The sequence below is a fragment of the Fusarium pseudograminearum genome, chromosome 1, assembly GCF_000303195.2.
Source record: "Fusarium pseudograminearum CS3096 chromosome 1, whole genome shotgun sequence".
NCBI lineage: Eukaryota > Fungi > Ascomycota > Sordariomycetes > Hypocreales > Nectriaceae > Fusarium > Fusarium pseudograminearum.
The window spans coordinates 6,952,214-6,976,616 of NC_031951.1; the positions used below are offsets into that span (position 1 = coordinate 6,952,214).

At 49.1% G+C, this 24,403-nt stretch overlaps 9 protein-coding genes across 9 annotated transcripts, besides 3 other annotated features; 5 read left to right on the top strand and 4 right to left on the bottom strand.

Annotated features, from left to right (window-relative positions):
• Positions 1-2,445: 2,445 nt before the first annotated feature.
• On the top strand, positions 2,446-3,989 carry FPSE_00518 (uncharacterized protein; the record flags this gene model as incomplete). The annotated part of the gene is made up of 4 exons (XM_009253638.1): positions 2,446-2,529; positions 2,577-2,893; positions 2,941-3,618; positions 3,668-3,989. 4 exons carry the CDS (start codon positions 2,446-2,448, stop codon positions 3,987-3,989), a joined length of 1,401 nt encoding a protein of 466 aa, XP_009251913.1.
• A 725-nt stretch (positions 3,990-4,714) lies between these two features.
• Positions 4,715-7,083, bottom strand: FPSE_00519 (uncharacterized protein; the record flags this gene model as incomplete). Its single annotated transcript, XM_009253639.1, has 4 exons — positions 4,715-5,358; positions 5,405-5,516; positions 5,565-6,287; positions 6,337-7,083. 4 exons carry the CDS (start codon positions 7,081-7,083, stop codon positions 4,715-4,717), a joined length of 2,226 nt encoding a protein of 741 aa, XP_009251914.1.
• An 844-nt stretch (positions 7,084-7,927) lies between these two features.
• Positions 7,928-7,962: a microsatellite.
• Positions 7,963-8,911: 949 nt separating this feature from the next.
• Positions 8,912-10,069, top strand: FPSE_00520 (uncharacterized protein; the record flags this gene model as incomplete). Its single annotated transcript, XM_009253640.1, has 1 exon — positions 8,912-10,069. One exon carries the CDS (start codon positions 8,912-8,914, stop codon positions 10,067-10,069), a length of 1,158 nt encoding a protein of 385 aa, XP_009251915.1.
• A 268-nt stretch (positions 10,070-10,337) lies between these two features.
• FPSE_00521 (uncharacterized protein) lies at positions 10,338-10,765 on the bottom strand (the record flags this gene model as incomplete). Its single annotated transcript, XM_009253641.1, has 3 exons — positions 10,338-10,507; positions 10,562-10,660; positions 10,714-10,765. 3 exons carry the CDS (start codon positions 10,763-10,765, stop codon positions 10,338-10,340), a joined length of 321 nt encoding a protein of 106 aa, XP_009251916.1.
• A 2,686-nt stretch (positions 10,766-13,451) lies between these two features.
• FPSE_00522 (uncharacterized protein) lies at positions 13,452-14,369 on the top strand (the record flags this gene model as incomplete). The annotated part of the gene is made up of 1 exon (XM_009253642.1): positions 13,452-14,369. The coding sequence occupies one exon, from the start codon at positions 13,452-13,454 to the stop codon at positions 14,367-14,369; it is 918 nt and encodes a 305-aa protein (XP_009251917.1).
• A 780-nt stretch (positions 14,370-15,149) lies between these two features.
• On the top strand, positions 15,150-16,194 carry FPSE_00523 (uncharacterized protein; the record flags this gene model as incomplete). The annotated part of the gene is made up of 5 exons (XM_009253643.1): positions 15,150-15,170; positions 15,395-15,530; positions 15,637-15,690; positions 15,744-16,002; positions 16,056-16,194. The coding sequence occupies 5 exons, from the start codon at positions 15,150-15,152 to the stop codon at positions 16,192-16,194; spliced, it is 609 nt and encodes a 202-aa protein (XP_009251918.1).
• Positions 16,195-17,499: 1,305 nt separating this feature from the next.
• On the top strand, positions 17,500-18,108 carry FPSE_00524 (uncharacterized protein; the record flags this gene model as incomplete). Its single annotated transcript, XM_009253644.1, has 1 exon — positions 17,500-18,108. The coding sequence occupies one exon, from the start codon at positions 17,500-17,502 to the stop codon at positions 18,106-18,108; it is 609 nt and encodes a 202-aa protein (XP_009251919.1).
• Positions 18,109-19,136: 1,028 nt separating this feature from the next.
• FPSE_00525 (uncharacterized protein) lies at positions 19,137-20,056 on the bottom strand (the record flags this gene model as incomplete). Its single annotated transcript, XM_009253645.1, has 2 exons — positions 19,137-19,436; positions 20,012-20,056. The coding sequence occupies 2 exons, from the start codon at positions 20,054-20,056 to the stop codon at positions 19,137-19,139; spliced, it is 345 nt and encodes a 114-aa protein (XP_009251920.1).
• Positions 19,715-19,734: a microsatellite.
• Positions 20,057-22,513: 2,457 nt separating the features above from the next.
• Positions 22,514-22,546: a microsatellite.
• Positions 22,547-22,583: 37 nt separating this feature from the next.
• FPSE_00526 (uncharacterized protein) lies at positions 22,584-23,252 on the bottom strand (the record flags this gene model as incomplete). Its single annotated transcript, XM_009253646.1, has 2 exons — positions 22,584-22,846; positions 22,910-23,252. The coding sequence occupies 2 exons, from the start codon at positions 23,250-23,252 to the stop codon at positions 22,584-22,586; spliced, it is 606 nt and encodes a 201-aa protein (XP_009251921.1).
• Positions 23,253-24,403: the final 1,151 nt, after the last annotated feature.

Genomic DNA, 24,403 nt, shown 5'->3' on the forward strand with positions numbered 1-24,403 from the left:
CTTCATATTGAAGTTCAAGACGCAGACGCGCATGTTCACTTGAAGCTTCAAGCTCAAAAGTGCTCAGTAGACATGGAGACTACTTGAGCAACCGAAAAGATCACAGTCTAATGATACCCAAATGAGTCGGCCACTGCACACCTTTCCCCGTGATCACGCATACATCTTCATATTGTTCAGCTGTCGGGCTCAATTCTGAGTGCGGTCGAATCATCCGAAGTTACACTCTACGCAGTGCGTTATCTGCATTCTGTCCTACCTTCAGGCATGCATCGGTTCCTTATCTCACGCTAAGCACGCCACGGGGGAACTAGGTCACAACCAACACTCCCTCTTCTGTTTCCTTATCTATGCCAAATTGTTCCAACTTGGCACAGTATCTTTTGTCCAATGTGTTCTGATCATATCGTGATACAGGTTCAGCTATCCCACTCGTGATGTGTTTTGGGTATGACAACTCGGGGCTGAGCTGAGCTATTGACCAAAAGCTAGTACAGTCGGTGCCTCGGTGTCCGATAAGACATGTGTAGGTGTCGAAACAATGAGCGATGAAGTGTCAACGTGCGCTTGGTATCTCTCGAATCGATCCGGCAATCGCGTGTTGGTTCGGGATGGTTGTCATCAAAGCGGATGGTCGCTGTAGACTGACTGGCGAAGCAAAACGAGGGTCGGTCCTTGAAGAGAACGAGAAAGGTCCTCAAAGATTTTTCGACATTGGAATAAACTCAAGCTTCGAGAACTGTTTGACATGCTTCGAGACGCAGGTCAAACTTATATACATGAACGTCTATCATTCAGGGCGTCCCAAAGAGCGGGTAGTCCGCATGCTGACGCGCGCAACAAAGGTTCTATCAAGGGCGTTGCGGGCGCAAAAGCATAGTTAACATCTGTAAATCCGGGGTAAAGCTGTCAATCATGTCAAATCTTCAAGGCATCTCGACAAATGCTGCCCCATGAGATCATCCTCTACATCTCTGCTATCAGACGCAGGAACTATATCACCAAATACCACCACACAATGTGAGGTCCTTATTCCCAGAGCTCAACGCAACACAGTGAGATATTTGACAAAGCTTGGTGTTTTACAATAAGCACTATTCGAAGTCTTGACAAGACATGACAAATTCACACAAGATATCTCGCTACCTGTATCAAGTATCGGCCGAGCGACACGACATACAAGGACAAGGATTAGGTTCCCTCAGCTCAGGGTCTTTACGCTAGGCGCTCCGCCGAATCTGCCAAGAGATAAGAACCATCCAATCATATACGTTCTATCGAGTCTCAATCAACGTCTCCTGCTGGAATTGGACAGCCCTCAAGTCATGTCAGATAAGAAGTATAGACGACACAGGCATGCTTCGGTTGTACAGTCCGTCGGGTCTGGGGAAGCTCAAAGCTCAGTCCCTGTCTCAGAAGAGGGTGTTCGGACATGAGTCTCTTCTCGGAGCTTTTTCGTTATCTAAATTTGGTCTGTTAACTCATCCAGACAGTGTCAAAGTCGAAGCCTCTCTGGAGGATTTCCAGCCTAAATATACTAAACAACAGCGAATCAGAGTGCCAAGTTCGATGTTATAACAATACCTGCGGCCGCATATTCCTTCGATTCCTCATCTTGGTCAGAGAGGGGTACAACAAATCAGAATTATAGTCTCATTCCGCGTTTCCTCTCTTTTCTTCCGAACATGCATACCGACTCATCAAACACCCAAATGCCTGCACTACCTAAGGCCAAGAAAAGATGTTCGTCGCGGACCAACTGCCAAGTAAAGACTACTACTAGGCGCGCCCTATAGGCATATCTGAGCTTATCAGTGCAGGCTATTTAAACCTGGCGTGGCGTCCATCCCAATACAACCGAATCGGAATGCTGGCGTGATAAGCAGCAACGTGTGTGTGCCAGACTCAGGAACATACTAACAGGGGGGCCGTTAACACAACCAAAGCTCTCACCTCTGGGAAAAATAAGCTTGTCAACTCAAAGTCAACGCTTTTGTCACAACGAGTTTCGTATTCAAGCTTATCATGGGATAAGTTTAGGGCTGTGGATGATCATCAGCCAGCTCGTCTTGGCACCTGACTCTTTGATCCTGTTGGCATCGCCTTGTTCCATATATTGATACGTCTAAGATGCCATCAACCCGAGCATGTGGCTCTTTCGGTTCAGTTCAACGGAGTGGCCTTCCCGTTGTTGCTTAACCTGCGGGCGTCTTATCTAGCATCCCCCACACTATCTGCCGTACCCTCCCCTGGTCGCCATAGACACTCTGTCTTGGCTCGTCGCGAGTTGCGTCGGGTCTTTTTGGTTTAAATAAGTATCAAGCCTCCCTGACCCGAGTCCCTGGTCCTCCATCATCCCACTCTTTCCAGCTGTCAAAGTTGAGCTGGACTTGAATCAGGCCTGGATCAAGAGCTTGCGTCTCATAAACGCATAGTGTTGTCACGATGGCGACTCCTTACAATGGCACCAGCGATCATGCCGACGATGGCTACTCGTCTGGCGTCTCTGACCTCAACATATTCTATGAGGTATGTGTTGCTAAAGTCACTGTATGTCCTTGACTAATCGTGAATAGACAGGCCACTTGGTCTTCCTGGTCACCAGCGCCGTGCTCGTTCTTCTCATGATTCCCGGCGTGGGTTTCTTCTACAGTGGTCTTGCTCGTCGCAAGTCGGCCCTGACATTGATCCTCTTGTCAATGGTCTCTGTCGCTGTCATCAGTTTCCAGTGGTTCTTCTGGGGTTATTCCTTGACCTTTTCGCGAACTGGAAATGCCTTCTTTGGCGATCTCACCCAGTTCGGTCTCATGGAGACACTTGCTCAGCCCAACGGCTCCTCTGCTCTCCCTGATATTCTCTTCTGTCTTTACCAGGGCATGTTTGCTGCTATTACGTGAGTCTCTTGTTGATCACCTCTAATCACCACACTAACAATGATAGACCTGCTCTTGCCATTGGTGCTGTGGCAGACAGAGGTCGCATCCTCCCGGCCATCGTCTTCATGTTCCTCTGGTCCACCATCGTCTACGACCCTATCGCATACTGGACCTGGAACGCTAACGGCTGGCTCTTCAACCTTCCCAGCTACGACTTTGCAGGAGGCGGTCCCGTTCACGTCGCTTCAGGAACATGCGCCCTTGCTTACTCCCTGATGCTCGGCAAGCGTACTGGCTACAACCGCAACAATGGTCTCCCCTACCGTCCTCACAACGTCACTCATGTCGTTCTCGGCACGGTTTTCCTCTGGGTCGGTTGGTTTGGATTCAACGGCGGTTCAGCTCTTGCTATGAACATCCGCGCCATCATGGCATGCTATGTGACCAACCTGGCTGCCTCATGCGGTGCTATCGCCTGGATCCTACTTGATTATCGTCTTGAGAAGAAGTGGAGCACAATTGGTTTCTGCTCCGGCGCCATCTCTGGTCTTGTCGCTATTACTCCCGCCGCTGGCTTCGTCAAGCCTTGGGCTGCGGTCATCATCGGAATTTGCGGTGGTGTTGTATGCAACTTTGCTACCAAGCTCAAGTTCGTCATGAACATTGACGACAGTCTTGATATCTTTGCTATCCATGGAGTTGGTGGTATGGCTGGTAACATCCTCACCGGTATCTTTGGAACGTAAGTTCCCCCCTTCTTTCTTGTTTCTAACACAGCTAACTCGCTACAGTAAATCCATCGCTGCTCTTGATGGTGGAGAGTACGACCCCATCGGCTGGGTCGATAGCCACTGGGTCCAGTTGGGTTACCAAATTGCTGGTACTCTAGCCTGCTTCGCCTGGTCTTTTGTACTGACCTGCCTTCTGCTCTTCATTCTCAACCTCATCCCTGGTCTGTCTCTGCGCGTAGCTCCCGAGGAGGAAGAGCTTGGTACAGATGATGGACAGTTGGGCGAGTTTGCGTATGATTATGTTGAGATGACCCGCCACATGGCTGATAGCACACATCCCAACTCTGATGCAAGTGCGCGAACCAGTCATGAGAAGGTCTAGCAAGGTTTTCAAGACGGGGAGATGCGATAGTGTTCAAATTTTAAGAGTCGAAGTTGGATATGGCTCATCTGAACTTCATTCATTTCTCAAGATCAAAATTAGTATACCTTTTGTAATGCAAATGCTCAAGCCAAACAGCGACAGGTGCACACTTGATGTTAAGACTGAACTGGCTAGACACTGGTAGTCTGTGGAAGCTGAGGCTTGTCTCTAGAAGGACCTTATAACTTGAGGCATGATTCTATTCTCTGTATTCTAACAGTTCGGACAAGTTTCCGACGCGTGTTCGCGGTGCTGGTTTGGTACTGACTCCAACAACCTAATAGCCTCATAATTAAAACACAATACATTGCGACCACTGCGGGTGCTCAAACTCCTATCAAAGGTTGTACATAAAACCAAAGCTCATGAATGTTAATGTGAGTGATCAATTGTCGCAGCCTCCCGGTCCTATCTGTGTCCTGGTATAGGTATACTTGGTCCCCACCGTTAATGTCATTGCCGCAAACAGCGGCTTATAGGATAATGCAAACACAAAACTCCTTGATACGCTCTGTCCCGTCTAGCCATACCGTCCGTGTGTAAGCACGCATAATCTAATTCTGCCAACCATTAGTGACGTTCCTTCAAAGAGATCCATCGATCCACATACCGTGAGCAAGGGAAAGAAACACAAAACAAATCTGGTGCGTTGTCTAAGTAAGCGAAAGCAAGGTTCTCGTTGTTCAGTTCATCGAGTCAGATTGATCCCCATTCTCCTGCGGCCGGTGGATCGTCGCCGTGCTTGCACCAGTGGGGGATTCTCCATTTACTGGGCCCCCATGGCCAAGAGGTGCTGCGCTCGCCTGACTGGTCATAGGTTGTGGCACTCCGCCTTCTGTCATGTTGTTAATGCTGGTCTGAAAAAACATTGGCCTGAACAGTCTTGGATCTTGTCGCAAGAATGGCGACGAAGACAAGAACCGGGTGTACGGCTGGAAGAATGTAGGGTGCTGACCTATTGGAAAACCAGGAAGTGGGGGAGGAATAGGGATAGCTTGTTGGAACGTCTGGTTTGTCAATCCGTTGGGGTTCACGGTTCCGTTTCCGTTGACAGGATTCTGTGCTTGAGCATCCACAACCATCTCGCTACCGTCCAATCCCTCAAAGTCGTTTTCGTCATCTACCATTTCGTCATCGACTCCATCTCCAGGAGGTGCCGTCGGCTGGCTGGCTGCAACAGCGCGTCGTGAACCAAAGACTGCTGGTCGATTCCAGCCATTGTCCCACATATCCTCAAACTGCGGTGAAGTGTTGAGAAAGTCGCGGAACTTGGACACCATGGTACCAGAGAAGACGCAAAACACATCTCTTTGGTGTTGGGTGAATTCTACGATCTAGTTAGCAATATTACAAAACAGTCTCGAGATACATACCAGGAGGCGCTTGTCTGCAGTATGGTTGGAAGTCGTCACGTTGGAAGGCGGCGACTCCAGTCAAACTCAGGTGGGTCAGTCGTGGACAGGAGTTGAGTAGCTTCATGATGCTCTGTGAATTGTCAGTGATAGCGACAGTTTAGACAAAGGATCAACGAACCTTGAGGGTCAAGTTGACGCAATAACTCAGATGGACGCGCTCGAGACTGGAGGCATAGTACTCGTTGCCAACAAGCATTCCACTAGCGTCCCGTCGCACACGCGGGCGGTACGCAGCTTCGGCGAGGTGGAAGACAGATTCATCAGTGATAGAGCTGCATTTCACAAGGCCGATACGCTTCAACTTGGGCAAGAGAGCAAGACGCTTAACACTCTCATCTGTCAAGTTGGTGCAACAGCCAAGATCAATGTATCGAATACGGTTGCAGTTCTGAACAAGTTTCTTGACGCCCTCGTCGGTGATGTTCCCACAGTGACCCAAATGCACGTAATGCAGGTTCTTACCAAGCTTAGAGATAGCATGAACGGCTGTATCAGTGATGTTCCGGCACTTTGCAAGAACAAGATTGCGAAGGCGAGGGGCTACATCAATGATCTTTTGGACAGCAGCATCTGTCAAACGATGACATGAAGTCAGGTCCAGAATGCGGAGATGGTCAAAGCTTCGTCCATAGGGGAGTGACAAGAAGGCCTCGTCATCGATAAGTTCGCAGTTTGCCAACCGCAACTCCCGTAGGCAGTTGCCCTTGACCATGAGGGAAGTCACTGGGCCGTTGCCGATGCGAGCGCACTGGTGAAGGTCAATCTCGAGGATGTTGGGGCAGTTCTCGGCGAAAGCGTGAATAGCGTCGTCTTGCAGCTGGCCGCATTCATTGAGTTTCAACTATGCACAGTTAGTCATTGCAAAAATTCGGTACTGTCGCAAAACAAACCCTCTTGATATAGCGACAGCTAGTCGCCAGAGTGATCATGCTTTCGTTGGAAATACTTTCACAACCCGAGATGTTGAGTCCCTGAAGTCGGTTGCAGTGCTTGGCGATGGCGTTGATGGACTGCTCTGTAATGTTCTTGTCGTTGGAAATATCGAGTGCCAATAGGGAGTTGCTGTTCTCCACCAGGGCAATCAAACCGGAATCGGTCAGGTTACGGCAGTTTGTGAGAGTCAACCGCTCGACACGGGTACAAACCGAAAGAGGCATGACGCTACCATCGTTGACCTTATCGGCGAGAGCGGCCAGGTTCAGGCGCTTAATAAAATCGCGGTACCTGAAAGAAGGGTTCTCCATGCCCAAAGTTTGGCAGATGCTGGCATGGTTCTTCCAATTTGTGCACGCAGGGCGGTGCCATAGTTGATCCACGGTGTTTCTAGCCCAGCGTTTGCAAACAAGCATGCAGTGAAATAGATCGGAGGTGGAACTGAGTTTGGCAAACACACTGATGAGGATCTCGTTCGGCAACCGATGAACGGGCGGTTGGCAGGCATCCTCGACCTGCATATCTTGAAAGTTTGGCACCCCTATGCTGGACTGGGAATCGTTGGCTCCAAGAAAGAAGTCGGATTCTTCGTTGTCGGCGGGCGCTGGGGAGGTTGAGGAGGATGAGGATCGTGAGTCTTCCCGCGAGTCGGCGGGGGCAGGACTTGGCCTCGCGGCGGCAGTAGGAGTGGCAGCAGCGGCCATGTCTTTGGTGTTTGACAAGACAAGGGAAGCGCTTCACAGGGATGCGGACCGTTTGTGAGTTTGTTTATGTGGTGACGTCTTTCGGTGTAGTAGGTACTAAGTTTGGGCAGGATTAAGGCGGAGGAAATCAGGGATCACAGGGTGATTCTTAAGCAGCTGCTGCTGTGGGCGGCCCCCAAGGTTCCTTCTGCGGGCGGTGGACAGCAATAGTATTCGAAGTAGCGAGGCGGAGACAAACAAGTTCGCTCGTAGGTCTAAAAGTCAATATCGCGACCAAAACGAAACCGATGCAGGTCGTTGGAGGGGACGGCGACAACAATAAGAGGATGTTGAATTGAATTGTCAAGACAAGGCAAGGTTAGAGCCGAAACGGGGCGGCGGTTTTTGGTCGAAGTTAGGTTGCTTAGGTTAGGTTGGCTTGGGCGCGGTAGCGACAGCGGTAGCGTAGCTGGGCTGCTGGGGTTTGGGTACCTCAAAAGCAGGGAAAACAAGACCTATGACACAGCCAAATGATCAAGAACGACAAGTATCCACGGGGGCGGCACGATTTGAGGCGTTTGTATTTCTCTCTACGGCCCTGCACCAAGCGATTGGTTTCAGCCGCGTCCCCTGCAAATTGCCGATGCTGCACTGTAGTCTTGCGTTGCAACTGCAAACTCTCTCTCAAGTGACTCCCTCTCGATTCGAGACGAGCGAACCCAGGCCAGATGATCCTCAGCCTAGATCTCCTCCTTACGTCGTAGTCGGGCGGGATGTCCGTAGTGGGGTTTGGGGTTTGACACGGTCTTTTTTTTTGTCACTCGAGACTGGTCAAGTCAGGGGTTTGAAGTCTGCGGGTCTAAGAATGGTGATGATGCTGGTGATAGTGATGGTGATGGTCGTGTGTGACTTGTTGTTTCGATTAGTTAGTGGCTCTGATGCAAGGAATGATGCATGTTTCAGAATACCTCGTGCTCGGTTTACACGTCTGAAATTTCGGAAGAAGGGTTTAATTGTTCCTAAACATCCCTTTGCTCACATGATTTTTATTAACGTGTTCTTTCGCGGCGTTTTCAACCAACATAGTTCTCTACAAATACTAATCTTTCAACAACTAGGTTGATACCCTTTCCATTCGTCACAAAATAGACGCCTTGCGTCGTTAACGCTGCGGGGAAGATGACAAGCATCTACCTTTACACACATGAAGTAGGTAAGCATAGCGATTTGATTTGAGGTTGAAATTGTGAGTCAATCTCGTCCCGCATGTGGCTTGAACCAGTAATAAGCCTAGAGTAGCTCATTTGAAATAATTACGGGTATTTGGGACAGAAAGCAACGAGAATATTAGCGCTGTCTATTTGTGTAGAATATAGGTACCTATGGATACATAAGAAATGGGAAATGACTGATTTATTTGGGGTTTATTCATGATCAAACTCACGCATGAAACAAAAGTCACGCTTCAGTTCCAGGTGAGATGAACCGGTATCATAGCTCGGCTAGCATTAGCGAGACTCGTTTCGTTTTTACAAATGCTCTATCATCTAAATCACAAGCAATACCCATCTCCGCCATGACGTCTTAATCCTGGAGAACCATGATCCCTCCACTTCAGGATCCTATCGTTACAGGGTAGGACCCTCGCGATGGCATCGCTGACGTAGTAAGCAAGCAACCGATTAAGCTTGTCGATTAATTTGTGGGGCTCGGACGAGGTTTACCCGTTTCTTCCGCAACTCAGACCATCACCATCGAGGTCTATCCATTTTCTTATTACTCGGGTAGACATTGCTTTTGTGTTGTTGGCCAGTGGCGTCACCCTCGATATCCCATCCTAAATCCCACGATGCTTCGCCCCTCAACTCTCCGCCCTGCGCTTCGCGCATCAGCCCACACTAGATGCGCCATCGTCCGAACGACTCGCCGGTCTCTGTTCTCCCAGCGATCAAACCGTCTGACCGATGATCTCGATGTAAACCAGCTCAATTCGAAGCGACGGGATTACGAGCAAAACCGCACGGCTTTCCTGGCTGCCGGTGCCATCGCTGGTATCGTTTCCTTCGTTTATACGGCATGGAAACTCAAGAAGGCCATTGAAGCACAAGGAGAAAAGGAAAAGGCAGTGATCAAGTGCGATACCCAGGTGCCAACAGAGATCTTCAAGACAGAGGCGGGCGAGAAGCGAAAAGTGGTTATTCATGACGAAGATGGAAACGAGGTCGTCCCTACAGGCAACACAACCGTCAAGTTGTTCCCCCGAACGTTAGAAGTGGAGAATGTTGGATCAGCTGGTGATGTAGCTGGCCCGATTGCAGCCGCCGTCACGGACAAGCATGGAACCGAGTTTACACTGGTCGGATTAGGAACAAGAACAGTGACTTTCCTCGGCTTCGAGGTGTATGTAGTGGGCTTCTACGTCGCTACTCAGGATGTGGAGAAGCTTCAGCGTTACTTGGTCAAGAAGATCAACCCTCTTGCTACGACACTGATTCCTTCCGAGAAGGAGGATCTGCGAAAGGCTCTTCAGGATGCTACCGAGGGCGAGGAGACATGGAACATGATTCTGAAGGACGCCGGGTGCCGCTCAGCGTTCCGCATCATTCCTGTTAGAGATACAGACTTCCCCCACATGCGCGACGGTCTCGTTAGAGCTGTGCAGGCTCGCTCGGCTCGTAACCCAGACTACAACGACGAGTCGTTCGGCGAGGCCATGAAGCATTTCAAGGTATTGTTTCAACGAGGTCAGGTAGCCAAGAAGAACGAACTTCTGCTCGTTCGAGACGGTGCCGGAAAGATGACAATCACTTATAACGACAGCACGCGCAAGGAACCCGTTAAGACTGTCCTGGGAACTGTTGACGACGAGCGACTTTCAAGGTTGTTGTGGCTCAACTACCTAGCTGGAAGTAAGGTTGCGTCAGAGGAGGCCAGGAAGAACATCATCAATGGCGTCATGGAGTTTGTTGAGCGACCTGTTGGCACAGTCGCCACACAGGTTATATGAAAGGATTCGGTTTGCAGTAAAAAGATGTACATTACGGAGATTTAGGCATGTATCAATATGTAATGCACGAGGACTCGGATGGAGTTCTTCAAAGTCATGAATTCTACTCAATTGGGGCTCTGTTGCCCAAGCTGTAATACCGTCTAATCCTCAATTGCCTAATCTATACGCCTTGTGCGGTGTATGGACACCTCTAAAGCTTAGAACTGGAAGCATTGGATGTCCTTAGCCCATAGTGTCCATCTTTCGTTGTTATTTTCGTGAATTCTTACGCCTTCAAGGCATTGGCCTCCTTGAGAAGGTTCTTGAGCTTTCCGCCAGAGTTTAGGCTCTGGAGGTCCGAGTTACCACCAATGTGCTGCTGCTGGATGTAGACGTTGGGGACGGTACGCTGGCCAGAGATCTTCTCGAGAGCGTCCTGGAGAGCAGAGCCATCGGCTGCGAGTTGTCAGTAGCTGATATAGTTTCAAGGAAACCTTGGGTCAAACTTACAAACTTCGTCGAGCTCAAGGAGCTCGTACTCGGTGTTCAAATCATCCAGAGTCTTCTTGGTCTGCTTGCAGTAGGGGCAGTAAGACTTGGAGAAGACAACTGCGAAAAATGTTAGCTATCGCGCAACACTCAACTGCAACAAGATAACATACCAACAGAGTTGTTGTCGATAAGCTGCTGAACCTTGGTAGATGCTTGAGACATTGTGCCGGGGCTTGTTGCTCGAGTGAAGAATGATCGAAAGAAACTCATAAGGAAGGCAGAAGTGGGGGAGGTATTTATTCCAAGGCGCTGGGTTAGAGGGACGGATTGCGAGATGTAATGGATTATGCGCTGCAGCTGAGGGCGGTTTGCTTTGTCAGTGGCCAGAGACAGTTCGGCGACTGAAAAATAGGTGCGATGATGCAATCAGCTGGCGGTCCGGATTAAGTAATCACATGCGGTTCTTTGGAATCAGTCCCATTGCGTCTCTTCAGCATCCGGAGAAGGCAACTAAATTTGCGATCAATTTGCATTGATCTGTAATCATCAAGCCGGCATACAGAAAGAAGGTGATGCTTTATTGGTGTTTTCAAAGGAACACCATAAGCACTTGCTTAACTATTCTGTTTGCTTGTGGACAACTGCCGATCAACCCTTGTAAGCATGGCCGGAGAATAGATTACATGCACACGATAGACAAGTAAGCATATATAATGATGAGGAGAGCAAACTGTTTGTTGAATCATCATGTGGCTCATCATTATTTCATAGTTACAAGTTACAGCAACAAAGAATATTGTACGAGCCATGACTTGCAGAATAAATGAATGGTGATGATTCCGTTCTTATTGATGGCAGAGCCTAGGGTAGGTGAACAACCCATATAGGCCAGAACTATGTTTTTAAAACCCAACGTCGTAGAACAAATACCTCCCCTACTTTTACACAAAGTTTCTTTATGAGTCTTTCGATCATTCTTTACTTGAGCAACAAGCCCCGACACAATGTCTTAAGCATCTATAAGATGGCTTCTAGAAACCTTTATGGTTAGCAAGACAGTAGCAAAAAAATAGGGACTTGAAGCAGTACAGACGAAATCATTAGTCCACTCTTAGGCCATACATACACCAAGAGTGATCTAATATTTATATCAACCACTAAATCAGTATCGGTTTTTATGCAACCCACCTGCCAGAGCCTCATTCGAATGTTTTTAAGTCTAGCTATCAATGGTTCCTGTCGATGAGGGTCCTGTGGTGGTCCCTCTGTTTGACTAGTCATGATAACTCAGTTTTCAACCTCCACTCGAGAGGGGATGAAATTGAGCAACAACCGCCGAACAAATGGAGCACAGTCTAGTCACGGGGCTCTTCCTCATCCATCCATTTCCCATTGGATTGATTGCCATCATGAACGGATAAAGATCTAATAAAAGAAGTGCATGTGGTGGCTCTGCATACCCACCGTAAAACACTGACAAACTTCATGATATGTACTAACCTGCATCTGACATCAGCCCAGTGCTCACGATGGAATCATAGGACTTTGTGTGGATGATCAAAATTCGATAAAGTTCAGCTCACAATTGCAGTACATTTGTTTAAAGTGCTACATGCTACACAAATAAATCTTGACACAAGTCGTGCCAAAGTCAAAGTTGTTGAACCACCGTCTCAAACAAATCTAGTGGCTTCTGGACCCCTTGATTAGGATTTTCCCGCTAGAACAGTCTGACACATTCCCCCAGGTTTCGATTGCCAATTGTCAGGCCATGCACCTGGAATAGAAGCGCTGTTGTTGGAATCCCCGTGCGGCTCTTGGCTTTTAGTAGTGCCCATGCGTACCAGGTCCTGGTCCATAGATTATCAAATTTAGAAAAATCCATAATCTGGCCTCTCCCTTTTTACTGTTAGACTTTCCATCTGCAACGTACACGCAACTTGACGCGCGCAAGCTTTCGCTATTCCCAAAAAAGAGAAAAGCAAGACGAGTCAAATCTTCAGTGCATATTTCTTGCATTCGATTTGTTTCTTGGGGCGACCTCTTGTACTGCACTTGTCCCCCTCTCGCCCACATCTCCACCAATCGCCGCTCTCACGTCTTGCAGTTTTCAAGTGTCCCCTAAAAGCTGCCCGGTTTCTTGCATTGCATCGCCCCCGTCATCACCAATACAGAATACGTACAGCGCTTTAGACTCGCGCTATTGTGCCGATTGTCCTGTACTGCACAGCTTGGCCTGGACAAAGACTGACTGACGCCCAAGCCCCCTCACGGTGTCACTCGAAAAAGAGCCCAGCCCGATACACCCGTTTGCCCAGTCTCGCCGTGTACCACTGACGGGTTACGGTATTTTACATTTCCGCAAGCACCAACTGGCTTTGTGTTGTTGCGCAACACGGAACCAGGCGAACAGCGCAGGTTAGGCGTAGGCCCCTATCCCAAGCAAGGGTCGTGATCATCGCATTTTGCCCGCGGTTCGCAAACTCCTGGTTGTCGTTGCACGCCTTGCATAGAAGCCCGCCCACCTGTTCTGCTCATCGCTCCACATCAGCCCACGGGTCGATCACAAGAGAACCACCAGTCGCTCAGCTTTATCGACCGACCGCCTTGTCCTGACCTTTCTTCCTGTCCAGGACCTTGGTCAATTGCTGCTGCACTCGTATTCCCATTTGCCTCTAGGGTGTCCTGTTCGGGACCACCTTAGAAACCGTCGAACAAGGTGGATTCCGCCCAAGAAATCGTGGCATCTCCCGGTGCCTTACAAAACGTCACGTCCTACCTCAACGGGGCGTTGGCTAACCTCTCGTCTGCCTTTCAAGATTCGGGCGAATACATATCAGACACTCTCGGCGTCCCTCCAACCCTCGTTTACAGCAGCCTCGCTGTTCTAGTCGCAGTACCTTTAACAATGTCGAGATACGGCTGGTCTATTGGCCGCGAACAGATTTCGCCTTACAGTTCTATGCCCAGCGGCGTCCCCGCTGTCACCGACGACGATTTCAGCTACATCACCTCTCAAGATCTTGATGGCGTCACCGAGGAACGATACTATCCCAGATCTCACTCGACCGCACCCCCACCAGCTCCAGAAGACGATATCCTCCTTATCAAAAACCGCGGCATAACATATCCTGCTCACTTCCCCGCCTATGCGATCGGAGATGGCAAGCTGCGGGTGATTGATGTCAAGGATCGGGTTGGGTTGATGATGGAGCTTCCTGAGCGCGGAACTTCACGTATTAAGCTCCTTTACAAGGGCAAGCAACTCAAGGACCCCATGGCGCCAGTACGAGATTATGGTGTTAAGAACAACAGCGAGTTGATGGCTGTCATGCCCGAGGTCGGTGATGTCAGTAGTGGTTCAGAGGAGGAAATGGTTATTGTCGATGCCCCTCGAGACGACAGAAAAACACGCCGCCGCAAGAACAAGCGCAGTAAGAAAAAGGGCATTGCCAGTGATGGCGATTCTCTATCAGGCAGTCCTCGTGACAGCGCCTCTACCTTTGATCACCCCAGATCGCCTCCAGCACCGCCTGCATCCACAGGAGCTACTAGCGGCCCCATGAAGGTCTTGGACGACCTGGCCGTTGAGTACCAGATCAAGTGGTTGCCATTGTCCGCCGAATACATTGAATCACCACCTTCAGACCCCAAGAAGAGGGAGGAGGATCACCGCAAACTATCCGAGAGCATCATGATGCACATTATGCTGAAGTGCGACGGTGTTGAGGCTGAAGGAATGCCTGAGGTCAGAGCGCGAAGAAAGGAATTGGTCAGACAGGTCCAAAAGACCTTGAAGGATTTGGATGTTGCAAAGGATTCTTAAGCCCGCATACAAGCAAAGGCGTTGAATGATATTATTGGAGGTGGACTGAAAAGATTGTCTAATTTGAGTGCACTTGGCGTTGCTGGGAACGACTTATCGACTACGATTGATTGCTCTTGATAGAACAAGCTGTACAATAGATTCAAGGAACGAAATAGCCTTGACGATGATGACAATGATAGACAGCATTTGAGCAGATTGTCATAATAATTTGATTGAAATACACCAAAATTGATGCCTACCTCTACCTACCATACAGACATGCAACTTGAGTTCATAACCATCTCTGATGTAACCCTCGGCTAGCAGTGAATCACCCACCCACCCTTCTCTTGGTCTTCTTGTCTTGCATCATCAGAACTGCCCAGATTCAATCAAATCACGTGGAGAGCCTAAAGTGGAGGCTCTGCATTTTGCTCAGTCATCAGTCATCAGTCATCTCACTTTCGGCTTATTCTGGTGATTCGGCATTTCTCCGGCTCAACTCATCAATAGGTCTTTTAAGCCCTAAGCAACTCACTGAGTCGCTTGCGCTGCTAACAGTCTTTTCCACTAACGGTTAGCGTACAAGGCACAACGAGCCCTCTCGAATGGTCCTTGGATTTTTCGCCCGTCAATCAGTATCGCGACCACTTGCACCCAACAATTCGAGGGACGACTAACCCCAGCAGCACAGGAAATCCAAATCTTCGCCGACCGGTTTGAGGATTTGTTTGTCTAGCCGTCGACTGAGCTGCCCTTCTTTCCTTTTCTTTAATCCCCCCAGAAAAGACGGTTACGATGTCGAGCTTCGAGCAAGTTGTGAGTGCCACCGACAGAAAAAAACACCAAATCAATATTGCCTTGATGTGCAAGTGCAAGACGAGCTGCGGGCAACTGGGATATGTTGGCGATGGGATTGGAGGCGTTTTGGGATCTCAGCATTCAGCGCCTGCATTTCTTGTTGACGCTGCTCGTCGCTCGCCTTTCAGATGGGAATATTGGTCTTGAAGACTCATTTTGCTGACCGTTGTGTGCGTTTACAGGTCGTCATCGATGGCAAGGGCCATCTCCTTGGCCGACTCGCCTCTATTGTCGCCAAGCAGCTCCTTAGCGGTCAGAAGATTGTTATCGTCCGTTGTGAGGCCCTCAACATCTCCGGAGAGTTCTTCCGCGCCAAGCGTATGTCTACCCCACGATACCACAGACTCTCGATATGTGGCCGAGCATCCTATGGGACAAACACCACATGCCGTTTGAAGAGCAACCAAGCTGATTATGACAACAGTCAAGTACCACGCCCACCTCCGAAAGATCACCCGATACAACCCCACCCGCGGTGGTGAGTCGAAGCCGTTTCCTGAACACTGGAGAACAGTCATTGACTCGATATAGGTCCCTTCCACTTCCGTGCTCCTTCCCGAATCTTCTACAAGGCCGTCCGTGGCATGATCCCCCACAAGACTGCCCGTGGTGCCGCTGCTCTCGAGCGCCTTAAGGTCTTCGAGGGTGTCCCCCCTCCCTACGACAAGACCAAGAAGGTCGTCGTTCCCCAGGCTCTCCGCGTTCTCCGACTCCAGCCCGGCCGCAAGTTCTGCACTGTCGGTCGTCTGTCCCACGAGGTTGGCTGGAAGTACCAGGATGTCGTTGCCCGGTATGTTTTCTCGATGATGTGTCCCTCAATGAACACAAACTAACTTTTCACAGTTTGGAGGAGCGAAGAAAGGCCAAGGGTGCCGCCTACTACGAGCGCAAGAAGATTGCCGCCCGACAACTGGCCGATGCCAAGAAGAACGCCACTGTCAAGGAGGAGACCTCCAAGGCTCTTGCCAACTACGGCTACTAAGCTGTTCATATCCCTCGACCTAGCATCTTGCCGGTCTAGGCACAGCTTGGCAACGTCTATCATTTCTCATGCGTTTCATTAGATGGCGCGGTGGTTCAAAGGGATTTACTTGATTTGCTGAGTGATGGCAAGGGTGGCTCGAGGAGTAGATGTCGATTCCCCCCCAAAAGAAATGTTCTAAATGAAAAGTCCCCAACCACGATTATCGAATGCTTCTTTTTGCACTTACTGCCCGCGACCAGAAGAATCTAAAGCACAGAGTTCCGACAATTCAACATGATTTGCATGAGGATAACTGAGACTCTTGTGTGGATACCTCTTCGAACTTTGGGATATGTGGTGAGGCTTTTGATGATGTGGAGGAGGGATGCTTTGTTGATGAACGTTTGACGGAGGCTGGCGATTGTCATTGATCCTGTGTTTACCCAAGGACGCCAGAGTTCGGCGGACGGGTTTTATGAGTGATGGCAATGGGAGGTGATCTTGTTTCGCTTCCCTGAACGGGACAGGGTCTCGCATTTTGCACAATAGGAGTAGAAAAGGAAAGGCTCTTGTTTGATCAATTATGATTTCATGTGAATGTAGTGTCTTGTGCCTTGTGTCCGTTGATGTTGATGTTGACGTCAGTGTTTAAGCTCAAGCTCCAAGTGAGCGGGTGTCTTGTAAATGATGCAGTGATATCATGTGGATTACTACCTGCTCATTCATCCTCGCGGTTCTTGTAATGTGACAGCGCAATCGCCTTCATGTCTGTCAAATAAAGATTTGGTGTCACTCTGAGTATGACTAGCGATATATTATCGATCTGTGTAAAAGAAACAGAGTGATGATCTTAATAGGGTTTCTAAAAGTCGTTTTGAGTGTAACGTCGATCAAGTAGTATCCTCTGGAGTGAGTATGCATGCGCAAGTTCAAGCACTGCACTTGGCCACAGACTTTTCAAGCTAGATATGAGTGATATTTATAATATATAAGATAGAGTACATATAATTAGAAAATATATAGAACAGTCATATAAGATCAAGGCCTCTTCATGGTGCCGATACAAAATGGTCTCGTTGTAGGGTATGGTGGTTGCTCTCTGGGGTGTCATGTGCTGATAAGATAAGCTTTTTGTGAGGTGTCCTCACCCACGCCGTTACACTGGTGCAGTGGGACAACATCGAAACACTTTGTCATTTACACTCCAAACCAAGTCACTCTTTTACAATCTCAAGACTTACCGAACAAAAGAAAGAAATAATACCTCTAAGAAGACATAACCACATCCATAAGCAAAAGAAAATATCTACTACGACCGCCAACATGTCGGATCTCGATCACTTCGATCTCCTTCCCATCCAGATGGACCCTCAGTCCAAGGCCATCACCTCGCAAAAAGCGTCGCGCTCTCTCGCCGCCGAACTTGAAGCTCTCAACACACTCCACCGCTCTCTCCTTACCATCGAGCACCCTTCAGGCGCACCCCCACCTCCCGTGCCCGTCAACCCCAAGCGCACTGCCAACGTGACCAAGCTCCGCGACTCTGGCAACAACGAATACCGCAAGGGCAAGTTCCCCGAGGCCATCAAGTTCTACACTCTGGGTGTCCAGATGGCCATGCAGCGCCCCATGTGGGAGCCCGCTGCGCTCGTGCGGGAGGAGATCAGCGGACTGCTTGCCAACCGAGCGCAGGCGCACATGGCGATGCAGAACTGGGCTGAGGGTGCCGTGGATGCGCATGCGAGCGTCGAGGCACGCTGGGTCGGAAATGCAAAGGCTTGGTGGAGAAGAGGAAGATGCTTGGCCGAGATGGGCAGATTTGAAGAGGCCAGGGACTGGATTAGGAGGGGACTAGAGGTTGAGGGTGAGGAGGGAGAGCTGGTGCAGCTATTGAGGGAGATCGAGGAAAGGATTGAGAAGCAGCAGGGTTAAGTTGACGAAGCATGGTTGAGTGCTTTCGATCAATGTTCTTGAAGGCTGAGACGAAGTCGGGATTCACCCGAGACATAAGAGATGGGTGCAAGCTCCGAAGCAACGATGGAAGTTATGAGGTCTCAGTGAGGGAATGCCAGTAACAGCGGCATATGGAATTTTTCTTTGAACGGCATTGTTTGTTTGGCCGTGGTTATTAGGAGTTTTAATATCTACGCAACGCATCTGATGGATTGCATGAATGTCCATGTCAACATGACTTTGCAGTACTCAATCTTCATTCAAGTATCAGACAAATCATGATGGTGTTATGCAGGCATGCACTGTATCCCATATATGTAAACATGGGATCTGTAAAATATCCATAGAAGTTCAATCGTATAATGTCAAGTCAATTCTTCTGTTCTGTACTCGCTACGCCTAACAGATTAAGGAAATGCGAAACAGTCACCCACCCTTTATCCCTAACCGTAACCTTAATCACCTGGTCCCCTAAATTCCATTCCATTCCAAAGGAAGTCTTCCATGCATTGCATTTCATGCCCCATTCCTGCGTCTTTGCCACTTTATATGTTCCATCGCAGCATGCCATTAGAGTAAACAAAAACCTATAAAAAGAAAATCGAGAGAAAAAAAAGGAATCGGATGTCAACAAATAGCCGTCCAGATCCCTATTCGCATGTGTTTGAAGTCGTTGAACAAGATCCATGATTGTGAGCTTTGCGAGCATAAATCAGAGGCTGGATGAGTTGTGGCTCATATTCCCACGTAATTTCCCCCTTAGTTGATCATTGGCGTGATGCGTTATTCCGTTTGCGAATAATAAAAAATTGCGACAGGAGCAAGATGCCATGCCATGCGTGCGCTGCTCAGGAGAGTCAAGACCAAGACCAGGCCGAAAACAAAATAATTTTTGTATCAAAATTAAAAAAGAGGAGTTTCTCGTTTGCGAGGGGTATCTTGTTCGCAAGACAATGTGCTTTGTTGCGTTTGTTGTTTGTTTTGGTGGTTTCCTTTGAGACTTTGTTCTACTCCTTCTCGCTGAGCTTCTCGTTGAGACTCTGGCCGCGAGGTCGCATGACAGCGTCCTGGCCACTCATTCTCCTGTCGAGAGCACGCTCGAGCTTTGCGCCGAGGGCGAGCTTGCTCATGGTGTCTGTCTTCTCGTCGGTGAGGATGACGCGCTGGGAAGAGAGGGCCTTGTTCTCCATGCGGTCGAGGCCGGTAGCGATGTCGCGGATCTCGGCGTGGGCAGAGTCGGTGGTTCCGACGGTGGGAGACAGTGAGGGAGCCATGCTGTAGGTGCTGAAGCGAACAGAGCCGCGGTTCTTTGAAGAGTCAGTGGATGGTTGATCCTTTTCTTTTTCTTTGGTAGTTTGGCGATCGGGTTGGGTGTGAGCGTGAGATGAGATCCAAGGCTTAGCCATGATGGGCAGTAAACAAGATTGAAGTAGGCACCGGCACAGGCACAGACAGACACGGACGGGACAAAAAAGAGATGATCAAGAAATAGTTAAAGAAAACAAGTTAGAGAGAGGAAAGGATGTGACAGGGGAATGTGTCAAGGTGGTAATGATGGGCGCAGTGGACAAAGACGGATGACAACCAAGGCAAGGCAAGGCAAGGTACATGTGCCAGCAAAGGTTGTATGGGCTGAACCAAGCGGCCGGTGAGGTAAAAGAGTCACATTTCAGTGGTTTCGGTTTCGTCTCTTGCATTCTCCAGCACGCACCGATCATCCATCAAAGTGGGCAGACGGACGTAGGGACGGCATAGCAGGCGAGACTAGAGACGGAACTAGACTGTACGGTACGGGACCTGACCAGGGGGGCAAGCCCAAGTGGATGGACAAAGGAGAGGATGAGAAAAAAAAAGAGAGAAGATCCGAGCGGTCATAACTTACAGAAGGGGCCATGATGGGCCGGGAAGAGTCCAGAGAAGCAGGCATGGTGATGATGGGATGGAGAATCGAGGGCAGATGCGGATACGGATATAGGTAGTAATACTATAGATGGGATCTATGAAACTCGCGACGACGAGGATTCCCAGGCAAGCAAAGAGGAGTAAAAAGGAGAAGCGAAACCGCAGATGAAGAAAGAGAGGGAAGATAGTGGGTTTTTGAGAAAGTGGATAGAGACGTAATAGTAGAGGTAAGCCGATACAATAGCGAGCGAGCTATGTATGTAGGTAATTTAAAAAAGAAAGCCTAGAGACCTAACGGATGAACGGGTATATGGAGGCTTTGGCCGTTTTGATGTTGGTTTCTGTTTTAGCAGCGGTCTATTTTTCCTTTTTTTGTAGTATTTCTTCTTTTTTTACTCTTTTTCTTCACGAGTCAAAACGAGAAACAAGAAACGGATGGACGGTAGTAGTTATTGAAGAGGATTAAAAAGCAAAGGGCAAGGATGGGGAGGGAGAGAGGGGAAAGGGGACAAGATTCGTTGGAGATTAAAGCCACCTAACAAAACGAACGGCACAGGCACGAGTCTCAGCGAATGGGCTGTTTTACAGGGGGGTGTGCTACCTACAGGATGTGTACATGCGCTACAGTTTAGAGTACGCCTGGACACAGCTTTGATCAGTGGACTGGACTCGACTGGTGTGATTTAGGACTGAACTTAAAAAGTCGGGTTGGCAATATATTAAACTTGTGATTATTTAATGAGTTTTGTCGGTAAGGAACAAATTGATTCTATCATGCAACAACAACAAACGTTGATCAATTGAAAAAGCTGAACTGAGCTAAAGCTATAGTAGGCGTTTCAAAACATTCAGGGATCAGGCGGGCGAGATGGTGCCCCAGGTGCCCCTGGAGCAAAACACTCGTACAAGAAGACCCCAGGCTCCATCTCAGTACCCACCTGCCCTGAATCTGTAGGGGACGGACCTCTTTTTCCCACTGCTAAACACCAAAAGGCTATCTCACGGACAATCTCAAAGCCCTTTTTCGTCACTGGAATGCTTTTTCTTTTATTTTGGTGATGATCAGGGCAGCAGACCCTTGGTAAAACCGCCACTCGCGTGGTAGCCACGTAGGCATGTAGGTACGGGGTTTTTGGCTTTGGCTTTGGCTTTGGCTTTTTTGGGGGGAGCGACGATGATGATGACGATGGTGCTGGTAGAAGCGGAAAAAGACAAGCTTGAAGAGGGACAAACTGATCGTCATTTCCACATGGCATGACATGGTGGCAACGACAACGAAAAGAGAAGAGAGAGCGAAGAGGGGGGGCCAAGAGGCACATGGCTAACGTGATGATCCTGGCATTACACGTGGTCTGGATTGGAGGGGATCAACTTATTATCATGCATTAAGTTCAATCTGTAACTTCTACCCGTTAGCAGTGATACTATGCAGATAATCAATAAAGTAAGCTGAACATTCAGGTGCTCACATTAAAGATGATAGTGTCTCGTATTGCAGTCCAATGGCGGCTGTCAGCCAAGGGATATATCACATTCTATTCCATCCCAGATGTGATCACTTCAACTGTGACTGTCGCCAGGTACCAGACTAACCTACAGCAACACTTTGCAATTGAGCTTGGCTTTTGATGAAACCCAGTGGCAGAAGCTTATCATGACAAGTAAAAAAGCCCAGATTAATCTCGGTCCCGTCAAAGGCGTCGCCGAAACTGTCGTTGACTATAGTACCTAAATCGACATGAAACCCAAGCCATTTAGCCATCCATTCATCTAGGTTAGGCCCGCAGGTTCCAGGCCGACCAAGATGGAGCCTCAAGATTGCAAGATAGATTTAGAGTAGTAGCACATATTCCCAGTAATAACACCAATGCCCAATGCGCATATATGACTATCAACTCTTGTGTCGGGCCTCAACACATCCTGCTCGTTCTCGACTTACCGGGCTACCTGCCGAGGTAAATACATATCCAGACTATTGGCTGACGTTTCAGCCCATCGCAGATCATCATCACGCGGCTTCTCTTCCCATCTTTCGGACGGTAGAGAGAAGCCCCCGACGCCATCGTCGAGACGGGTTGTTGGAAAGAGCCGATAATAGCTAGATTCGTTTCGCTCGGGCGTATCTCATTCTCGGGCCGCAGTGTGGACTGATTGACTCGACAGTGGCTTTGACTATAAAAGTTTATTCTCAAGGCTGGTTTGGTTTGGTTTGCGAGAGCCGATACGAGACGAGACAGGGTGGACAAACTGGAAAGTATATCCGTAGATCAGACTAGATCTGACCGTAGATCGATGTAGAGAGATTGAGTCTCCGACTAAAGTCTGTAGTAACTAAATATGAGATAAGATTGAATACTAAATATTTGCTGAGAATGAGACTGAAACTGCCACCAATGCCCACAACTCGATCGTGACCACTACCTTCAAGTGCTGACCAAAACAGGCACCCATCTATTCACAACAACAACATGCCAACATGCATTCACCAACATCATCATTATCATCATAATCATCACCTGTACAAACAACAACAACAGCAACACACATGTTTCCTACCGCTTGCTTCTGTGCCTCTTTTTGCTCGACTTGACCTTGCTCGACGTGTACTCCAGATCAAGCTTATATCTCGAGCTGCCAGAGCTAGACTTTGACGAAGATGGCGAGGGAGTAGAATCCTCCTCTGACACGGGCAGTGAAAAGGCAGATCCTCGACGGTGGGACTTGGTGGCGCTGCCGTACCCAAACTTGCGCGACGCAGACCCCTTTCGAATCTCTGAAAAGGCCATTTCTGGCGAAGAAGTATCACAGCTTGGCCCTAGCAAGAGAAGCATCAGTCATACACGTACCACTCCATCTGGACCGGAGCCTTGGTACTTACCGTATCGTACGCACTCGCTGCAGCACCCGTGGTCGCACGTGGTCTCTACAGTCTCGAGAGAAAAGGACTCGGGATTCATCGTCAGCCTGCTCAGGGGCTTGGTGCACCAGCCCTGAGTGTTTGGACCCTGCTGGCATGCGCAGCATGTCCAACTGCCACCTTTGCTCTTGAACTGGCAGTTCTGGAGAGGACAGTCCGACTTTGTGGGCTGGGCTGCCGCGAACGACATCTTGCTGCACGGCGTCTCATAGCCTGTCTCGAGATCGATGAGCGCCGACGGGCAGTAGTGCCAGTTGATGGATGTATGGGCGCAGGGGTGGTGTCGAGGATGGCCGTGACACATTGTGACTGTCTTGAGGAATGAGAAGTGAATGACTCTGTTTATCCAAGTCCGGACTCTCTCTGGACTGCTTCATCTTGGCCCTATTTATACACAGACAGCGGTCAGCCTGACTACCAACTCGACAGATTGCCATCTCTCATGACCGAGGCCAACCGCAGGCTTAGTCTCCCTCTCAGCGAAGCAATTCTCATGACCAGAGACCTCACAAATGCACATTCACATACCAACCACACAATTTGCATACACCCTCTGAGGCGTCTGCGTTGCATCACCCCAACTATAACCACCGATCGTGTTCCCCATCTTCTTTGGACGTTGCATCATCGGAGACTGCATACAGCCTTTGGTTTCCCAAGTTTCGATGCGGCAGAATCATCTCCCAAGGCAATGTCTCGGGATTCTTGGATGGTGGATTCGATGCTTTTTCTTGTGAAACGTGAGCTTATAGGACGCCACAAGAAGTGAGGCGGGTCGTATGGGATGAAATGGTGGAGTTTGGTCGTACAAGATGGGCTTGGTGAGATCGGTGGTTGGCACGATGTGATGAACCCGGCAGCCTGGTATACCAAGATTAGTGATCTCGAGGTGTGATGAAAAGTGATGATCGCATTACGACCGAGACAACAAGTACATGTCCCTGGAATACGTGTGTGGCTGGGCAAGCATACACCACCATATCTTGTGCATACACCACCATGTCTTGTGCATACACCAACATGATCTACTGTACTGCTCAGGTCCATCTCGATTTAGACCCCCTGGCTCGCGAACAATCTGGTACAACGCGACATGCCAGCCTCGGAAGCACCTGGGAATAAGCCAATGGTCACAAGACAAGTCCCCCAGATTGATTCAGGACTGGGATAATGCGTGTAGTTCATGGTGTTGAGTTCGTAAGTTAATGAGGAGGTGTTCGTGAGGGTCATAGCAGTACATGGGCCTGGCTTTGAGATGGCATAAGAGCGTTATTAGATTGATGGCTATATCGTGACAATAACAAGTACAGAATCGATCCAACTATAAAGTTCAAAGGTCATCAGGGGTATCATCCTCCACGCTGCTCTGCCCGCATATCATACCATCCTAGGAGAAATACTCCCCAGAAGGCATACAGGATTGGCAGCAGATATGCTCGCACCGATATGTGGCTC